At 35.1% G+C, this 9,247-nt stretch overlaps 1 protein-coding gene across 1 annotated transcript in view; it reads right to left on the reverse strand.

The window, feature by feature from the left end:
* Nucleotides 1-704: 704 nt before the first annotated feature.
* DPYD (dihydropyrimidine dehydrogenase) overlaps nucleotides 705-9,247 on the reverse strand; it is a 517,061-nt gene continuing 508,518 nt past the window's right edge. The window contains exons 21-23 of the mRNA XM_072419842.1: nucleotides 8,253-8,393; nucleotides 2,832-2,972; nucleotides 705-1,143 (exon numbers count right to left, since the gene is read on the reverse strand). Coding sequence (XP_072275943.1) covers nucleotides 973-1,143; nucleotides 2,832-2,972; nucleotides 8,253-8,393 — 453 coding nt within the window. The 3' untranslated portion in view covers nucleotides 705-972. The remainder of the gene's footprint in view (nucleotides 1,144-2,831; nucleotides 2,973-8,252; nucleotides 8,394-9,247) is intronic.

The following is a 9,247-nucleotide window of genomic DNA, read 5'->3' on the forward strand; positions in this document are numbered from 1 at the left end:
AGTGGAGTTGGCTAGAAGTTTTTCTTCTGAAGGCTGTATGGAGCTGGGGAGGGTCACACAGTAAACACTGGGTCAAGACTGTAGACAAGCACATTATCAGCTGGGTTTTTCCAAAGGTGAAAATCTTCTTTATACTGAACAAATGGTCTTGTCACCACCCATAGAAGTCTCTGCACATGACCCTAAACCCTACATCGCTTCCATACTGTCTTGGATTACATGCTGTACAAAAGTTGCATTTGCATGATCATCAGGAGTCAGGTTGTATTACAATTTAGTTAGCTCAGATAAAATGACAGCAGTGAAAATTAAGTTGTTTTTGATAGTAAGTGGCCATTCCAGTTGCAGCCTTGCAGTGCTATTTGTACAAAATGTGTTCTGTAAACTTAAAAGAAATTTGATGATGAAAACATGTGGAATGCATTAGTAAACACTGCAAGTTCATTTAAATTGGTTAATAATGCTGTCTTTCACAGTGCCCATTATAAGTCTAATGTACTAGGGATTAAGAAATACATTATGTTTTATCAGTGGAAGCACTGCACAAAGTACTTAATCCAGTGTTAAATCCTCATTGTAAATCTGCTGTCTGTATACAAACAGTAATTCTTTGCTTAATTCCTCCCCCCCTCCATATAACTAATTATGTTTGACAATTCTCAGCTACAAAGAAAATATGAACAGAGAAAGACACTCAGACTGCATTACGTTGCTTTATTTATTTAATATTTTCTTCTAAATTAACTGTTTTGATATTTTAACAATCACGAAAGCCAAATGCTCAGGCACATTACAACATTTATTAGACACAATTCTGAAAGGCTAATCAAAAAATGAAAGCTGACTTTTTTTAAAAATGGTTTGTGTGTACATTTATGATTAAAAATCACAATCACTTTTTATCATTTACATAACACGAATCAGAATGCTATCAGCAGTGTAAGTGAAGTTTGTGTCATTGCTGAACTTATCTCAGCAGACCGGATTTACGGTTAGGGGTAGGCCCCTCTTTGGCACATAAGGTGTTGTCCTAGTAACCATCTTGATGCATTCAATAATAGGGCACACGCTGTAGCACAGAGTACAACCGGTACAGTTGTCAGTGACGGTTGGAAGGTGGGTAACTGGATCAAACTCAATAGCCTGTAAATAGAAATAAATGGTTTGCATGTCACTTTAAAAATAGGTCAACATTGCCCCAAAATAAGCGGCCACATTTTCTCTGCAAAGCCGATGCAAAAAAACAAACAAAAAAATGTCATTGTGCCATGACAACTATTTGTTAAAATAAAAAATAGGTAACACATTTCAACAAGAACCTTACTGTTCTACAAAAGACAGCTAGAAATAAAGTAAATAATACTGTTGTAGGTATACGTAAATTGGAGAGAATCTATAGATTTTTGCATGTTATTATGCAGGATAAGAAGAATATAAATTCCCTCAAACAATGCAATGGTTAGAATATATACATTATACCATTACATTTAAAAGAAATTTACTCCTCCCTAGCCATCTGATTGTATTAGATTCAATGAACACACTCTAGGCCCCTTATAGAGTATGCAGTTTAACATTTCTGTCCTCATAGTGCAAATGCACATATACTTTGGTTGTTGGAGGGGGGCATACCCAGAAAAAATTCAGACACATGGAGAACATGTACTCAGGGCATATTGGGCCTTGTAGAACAGTCTTTGTCAACCATGGTTTCTCCAAAGGTTGCTAGAGGTTCTTTGTGACTCTAGGGTCAGTAACACCAATGATCTTTTTGGCTCTAAAAAATTTGAAGAAGGTACTACTATTACATGCTACTGGCACATAATTTAAAATTGTGTCTTGTTTAGGAATAATATCAGATATATTTTGCCAGCACTTTAATCCTGAAAATGCTTTACAGTTTTATATTTCTAATATAGTAGAAATACCATACTATCTACAGTTATGCATTGAAGCTGATGAAATTTTGAGGTGCCTTTTACAAACCTGCAGATTGCAATCTCCTGCACATTATTGAAAATAAAATTCTAAAGGACTGAAACCATGACATAAAAAAGAATTTCAGATGGGTTTAATGTACTCTTGACATTAGTTTTCAAGAGCCTGAGGACTAAATGGTAATTGTGATACCATAGGATTACTTGTAGTTTCCAATAATTGAGTATAGTGTTTAATGCTCTATTGGTAAGCTATACAGTCTTCACTTGCGTGTATTTAAGTAAAAAATTGCAGTGAGATGGAAAATGCTCAGTTAGCAAACCGTATGCATGTAGTGTATTTCTTTCTTTAGACCTTCATACAGGATATTCCAGTTAATGGAACAATTGAGTACTTCTTAAGCTCTCCAAGGCTGGAGAAAATACACTTTCATCGGTGAAGCTGGGTGATCCAGCAAACCTAGAATGGATTTCTTCAAAGTCATTTTCTATTTGCTAGCAAATGTTTTTAATCCTAGGTCAGATCCATTCCAGGTTTGCTGGATCACCCAACTTCACTAAATAAAGTGTATCCTCACCAGCCTTGGAGAGCATTAATAAATCAGACCCATCCAATTCATCAAGTTGATAGATCTGGCATCCAATTCACCAAGCTGCAGTTACACTTAAGGCATGCCTAAATACCAGTGTAATATTAAATACGGTGCTACTTTAACATGCCTTCAGAATACCTTAAGCGCTATTGCATCCAAATATATCAGGGTTCCATGGTAAAACCCTATTTGTAATCAAGTCATAAGACATTTTGCAATATGTGAGTTTTAGTACTTTGTATAGTAAACGTTTAACTGTGACTTTTTTCCATTTATTTTGATCAATTGGAGCTATTTTTACCTGGTAACCAGAGTCATTGCAGGTCATGTAGCATTTTCCACAGTTAATACACATTTCCTCATCAATAAGAGCAACAACTTGTTCCTGTATGTTCAATTCAGCATACGATCCAATATACTGCAGTGCTCTGCCAATAACATCCTACAAAAATAGGATACAATACACATTAACTTGCTTTGCTCACATTTATATGAACAGATATATTATTAACATTTTCTATGTTTTATTTATGTTTCACTATCTTTGTGCTGGCTGCTACAGAGTACAACAGGGTGTCTTATATGTGTGCAGTAACACATCACCTTTCTGGCCACTATGGGCAGATGGAGTGATTTCAGGAAACTTGCAGCAAATGTACTTATTCTACCTTCTGTGAAATGTCACCATATCAGGGAATCATTTTCACTCTTTGAGCTGATTTGACAAAATTTGTTTGCAAATGTGAACATTTGCATTTGTTTGTCAAATTTTACAAAATTTGTTTTTTTTATTTAAAGTGTTTTTTTTTTTTTTTATTTGACATATATTGTGTATTGTTGTATTTATATTTTACTAATCAAGAGAAAAAAACACAATAATTTGCAGATAATGAAGGGTGGTGTCCATGGTAGTTTTTCCATAACCTTGGAAGCTATGGTTAAACAAATTAAACTAATAGTTTTACCTTCCCCATTGACTTTTCCTGGATTAGAAAAAACAAAACAAAAATTCCCTCTTTCCTTTTTTCTTTACCTACTTGATTGCCATAGGCTTACAAAAAGAAAATATATGTTGCTGAAAAATGCTAAATACTTGAAAATGCATGAATACATGGATGATTTTCTAATTTCTGTGGTGAAAGTGTATTTTTTTCATTTTTTTGCCCAAATTATATTTTATTTAAAAGTTTTGAACTATAGTTATGGAAAGGAAATAAAAAAAACAAATAGGAAAAAAAAAATAAAAAAAAATGAATTTATATCTAACCACTTCCCATGCCTATAGAGTCCTAAAACATTTTTCCCATATCTAAAGCTTGCCATGAAATGCAGCCAACAGATTACACTATTTTTAACCAGATGGCTCAATGTTTTTATGGTTGTGAGTTCAGCAAAGGAACAATAGCCAATCCTTCTTGAAAAGAATGTTCAATGAGGTTACAAAACCTTTTTGATTAACCATTGTTCCACTCTGAGATGGACATCACCCGCTTCATCCTCACCCTACTAATTAGGAAAAAGCCATATTTGTACCATAATCCTACTTTAAAATGATAATTCGACAGTCAGATTCTGCAAGTGCTCTTATGTTTAATGGGAAATTACAAAAAGAAAAAAAAAGGTTTCTATATCTTCTATAATATTCTTCAACCCAAGTTAGTTCTAGTTATAAATGGTGGTAATCATACAGAATATAAAGTGTCTATAACCTCACAAAAAAAAAAATAAAATAATAATTTCTTTCCTTTATGAATATGAGCATTCTTGTTGTCTTCTTGTTCTTGAGCGTCACTGTTGTGTAAGTACGAACTAAACTTTAGAGACACGTACACAAGAGTGTTTAAGTGAAATGTACTATTAATAATTTTCTGTGCAATGTTCATCTGCCACGGTCAGTAACACTATAGCAGTTACAGCTCGCCAGATTCTATGTTGTGATAAAGCTTGAAGCTTTTCGAAGCTGAGAACTGCTCACCCATAAAAGAGTCAGCTTCTAATGCAAGTAGTAGCTTACTGGCTAATGATCCAATAAATGTCTTACCTTAGCTATATTTAATCAGTAGCGGTTTGTTTACTTGACTATTTTTAGATGAAGATGAAAGGATTAATTCACAGAATCGCATTCATGACTGTTTTGATCATTTCATAAAAACAGCCTCACAATTAAATGGACTTTTTAAAATAAATAAATAAAACATGTCTCTTTTTAATAAGTAAGGCTAGTTGTTCTTCTATTTAATTGCATTCTTCAACAGCAAATTGAAGCAGTAGTTTTTTTTTTAAGATGCAAAGGTAGTCACCCTTTTTAGCCCTTCCTGCATAATTGCAGAGTCCACTCAAAATTCCATTTGTAGCAGAAAAAAGATATTCCCTGGTTCAGATGGGATAAAATAAATTGTACAACAAATAGCTGATATGCTGTCATAGATAACAAAAAAACCTAGAAGCTAAGGGGTAATGAAGCCAAGGAGGTAATTACAACTATAGACACTAATGTATCTTCTATAGGGCCTGGGGGCAAGGGTGAATTAAGTTGAGCTGCTTTCAATTTGCTAAAAACAAAATATTATAAGCTTGGCACATTAATCCGGAAACCTGTTTTCCTTTATCAAGAAGGCTGGTATTCTACACTTTTATTTTATTACCAAAATGCATGTTCTAAAATAGGCTATTACGTTGTTTTTTCTTGAAAAAAATAAGTTAATAACCTAAAAGAGAGGGTAAGAACTGGAATTTTAAAATGTCCCATTAATCCCTTTCTCCAAAAACAGCTTGTGTATGTATAGCGACCTGTATAACTGACCTGTGATCATGACAAAGGATGTTCTTCCATTGAAATTCTAGGAAAACATAGGCAATGCAAGAAAATGTGATATAGGGAAGTTGAGAGGCTGCTCCATTTTCTCTAAAGCTGCGTACACACTTCCAATTTTTGTCGTTGGAAAGGATCTTTCACGATCCTTTCCAATGACAAGGGAGTGCAAGATGCATGAACGATGCTGTACATACAACACCGTTCATGCTCTATGGAGAGGGGAGGGGGAGAGCGACGGAGCGGCACCCTGCTGCACGCTCTCCCCTTCCCTTTCATTAGGATCGGCTGTCGTCCATCGTCCGTGGATCCGGCAGGTCGGTCGTCCGGACGATGGACGACACCGACTGTACACACGCCAGATTTTCGCCCGATAATTGGCCAATGCCGATTATCGGGCGATAAAAATCTGACGTGTGTACGTAGCTTTACTCTTGTGTGTCCCTAACATTTCCTTTCACCTGTTTGATGCAGCCACACCGACTCACTTTTAAAACCTGTACAAGCTGATTATGGTATTGTTTGGCGGTGCTACTTTTTATCTATAAAACACACACATTATGACATTTAGACCTGTGCTCCTTATTAAAATTTCAGAACTTGGCCCTTAGGATCCTCCTTACAGCCCTGAGTAGCAAACAAAGCCAAACTGTTTTTGCCTGACAAGCCTGCATTGAAAAAAGTTTTTACCTTTTGGGGACCAATAACTTAATTGTATGAAAAGCACCAGCTGTTGTTTTAGCCATTGCTTTCAATTATTGCTGACACTTGCTTATGCTTGTACTTTTTTAAATCATAAACAGCATAGTTATTACTAGAAATGAATCCACTTGCAATCAAACTATGGGGATTCATTGAATAGTTGAATGTGCCACAGTGCAAAAATGCAGCAAATTCATTCTGTAGGATAGAGACACACAGATGACACATTTGAGTAAACAATAAAAGTTGATACTGAAGTAAAATCTGGAAGAAGATCAAGGCAGTGTGGTCATTACAGGATAGAACAACCAGAATGAGCAAATCAGATGGATTGGAGCTGATTCGGGATGCTCATGTTTTGGCAGGACTGGCTTGCTTAGCGAACTGATAAAGTAATTGAAAGGACCACTTACTAGTTCACTCTGCAGACTACACATCACACTCAAACCTGTGTTTACTTGAACAAACTGCCATCTCGTTGGATGACTTCCACTCAATCTTTGAAATTTATTGGAAATTACATTTTTAATGCCATTGAGGATCATGGGATAAGAAACATTGCCCACAGAGAATGCATGTCATCAATGCCAATAAGGAAGCAGCACACTGTTTTAGTAAATGCTATCCTGAAAAGTATGAAAACTATTTTCAAATCAGGGCCTCCTTAGAAGACAAGAGGAACCAAGTCAGTCTGCTTTAAGAACAAGTAATAGGTACTATGGCACATTTACAAGATGACTAAAAAATTTAATCAAATATCTGCCAGGTGGGGTGAATATTAGACCCCACCCCGCCAAGCCACCAGCACAGCAGTTTCCCTAGTACTTGGTATTTTAATATTAATTATAATAAAAATTAAGAACGATTACTCAGTGCCCATCACTTTCAAGAGATATCTGCTGCCTTTGACTAGGCTAAAGCTACGTACACACTTCCAATTATTATCGTTGGAAAACGAACGACGAACGATCCTGCACGATATCTACGAACGATCGTATAGCACCGATCCAGCACATAGAGATAACGACACGATCGTTCGTAGATATTGTACACACAATAGATACGATCGTTTGAGCGATAGAGCAACTATCTGCACGACAGGAAAGTGAACGAACGTTCGTGCATTACGCATGCTCAGACCATGGATGATCAACGAACGATCGTACACACGAACGATGTTCAACGATCGTCGTCCAATCCGATCCGCCGGTCCGGTCGTTCGTTTCCAACGACTTTCCTCGTTCGTCGGCGTCGTTGGTTACTTTTTTTACGAACGATTTTTGCCCAATCGATCGTTCGTTGTTCGTTTTGAACGATAAAAATTGGAAGTGTGTACGCACCTTTACTGTCAAAGACAACTACATTGTTCCTGTGCACTTTGAAGCTTAGAAAAAAACAAAATATATTTGGTCTTCATTAATGAAACTAATATTCATCCCTAATAATTTTACAACAAAAGCTACATAAACTAACTACAAAAACAAAATTAATATTATTCATAATTCAATAAATATTATTAAAAGTGTTACTGTGGAAAGACCATGAACGTGTGACAAGTTTTATGAAGTAAAAAAGATGTACTTGAAAAAAGAAAATCTGTATGGATGAGCATTGCAATCTCTTGCAACTGTTCCTTTAATCTTTTTATCAAAAGTGATACTTTCAGAAGTTTTCAATTCATTGCACATATGCACTGTGTGAGAGATATAACTAACACAATGTTATTTAACAATCAAAAGGAAGGAACAAAGAGTGCAGCCATCCTTGAATATTACAAAACTAATTATACCTTAACAGAACATCTGTGATTCTTTATAAATCAGCTCCGCATTTTGACTACAGTCAGTCACTTATTTGCAATGTACATTTTAAGACAGAAAGGAATAGCAGGAGGTCTAAATAAATGTTTCTAATTAAAATGTTACAGAGCCATCTGACAGTTTAGGACTGGCATACATTAGATACAAATCGAGTATTAGCCAGCCATGAAAATTATAAATACAGTAGGGATTTTTTAATGTATGTGTTTAATGTCAGGTGTTGGTGTTTATTGCTAGTGGTAGGGTTCTGGAAACATATCGATGTGTTCACAAAACAGATTGGCTTGTCATACACTCAAGTTTGGTTCAGCTGGGCGTAAAATTTCAACCGAAACCTGTGTCCCTGAAATGTATTTCATATAACAAAGATCTTGTTTTTTCTTTTTACCTTGACTGCTGGTACAGGTTTTTTTGGCAGGAAATGCTTCTCTTCTGCAGGGAGAGCTGATTTTTCTGAAAGCAATTTGATCTTGTTCTCCACTATGATTCTCTTACGTTCCTCCAAAAATGGTCCAAAACTTGGCAGTTTCTGAAAAAGAAAGTAAAAAATATAACTGAGCTTTTTTTCTATAGCCAGAATGCATGCACTTAGTTTGTTTAATATGAAATGTGGTAATAATAATATTAGTATTGTGATAATAATGTGTTAAAAAATCTTTAAATCAAAGCATAAGAAAGTAATATATTGCAGCTCAGTAATCTCAGGTAAAGTGTATTCATCAGTTCCTTTTTTCAGGCCTTTTTCTTTATTTTAATAATTAATGCTGCTAGTAACTCACTTCCTCACCTCCACACTCTGTTATGTATTTGTGGGAGAAGGTAGACAATTCCTACACTCTGTATTATATCTTCAGAAAAGAAGTGTTTTCATCCTAGACAGTAAGTGTGTTAAGACTACACAACAAACTCCAATATCCTCATGTTTATACCATAAGAAGGAGGTATTCTGTAGCACAGAGATGTTATTTGAAATAGCTGATAAGAATGTTTGAGACTTCAGTTCAGTGAACAGGAAGTTATAAGGTAATTGGATTTCTAGAGGAATCACAATGTATTTAATCATGTCACATGCCAGAGAGTTTGCATGGAAAGAAACATCATTATTAAATTAAGTTCTAGTAAGCAAACGCAGAGACAGTTGTGTAAATAAAACAATGTGTATTAGCATAAATGATCTATTGTGGGTAGGTGATAAAGCTGCATATGTGACCATAAAATAAATAAATAAATATTATATATATATATATATATATATATATATATATATATATATTTATATATATATACAGTCACATGCCAGAGAGTTTGCATGGAAAGAAACATCATTATTAAATTAAGTTCTAGTAAGCAAACGCAGAGACAGTTGTGTAAATAAAACAATGT

This window comes from Pyxicephalus adspersus, chromosome 8, assembly GCF_032062135.1.
Source record: "Pyxicephalus adspersus chromosome 8, UCB_Pads_2.0, whole genome shotgun sequence".
NCBI lineage: Eukaryota > Metazoa > Chordata > Amphibia > Anura > Pyxicephalidae > Pyxicephalus > Pyxicephalus adspersus.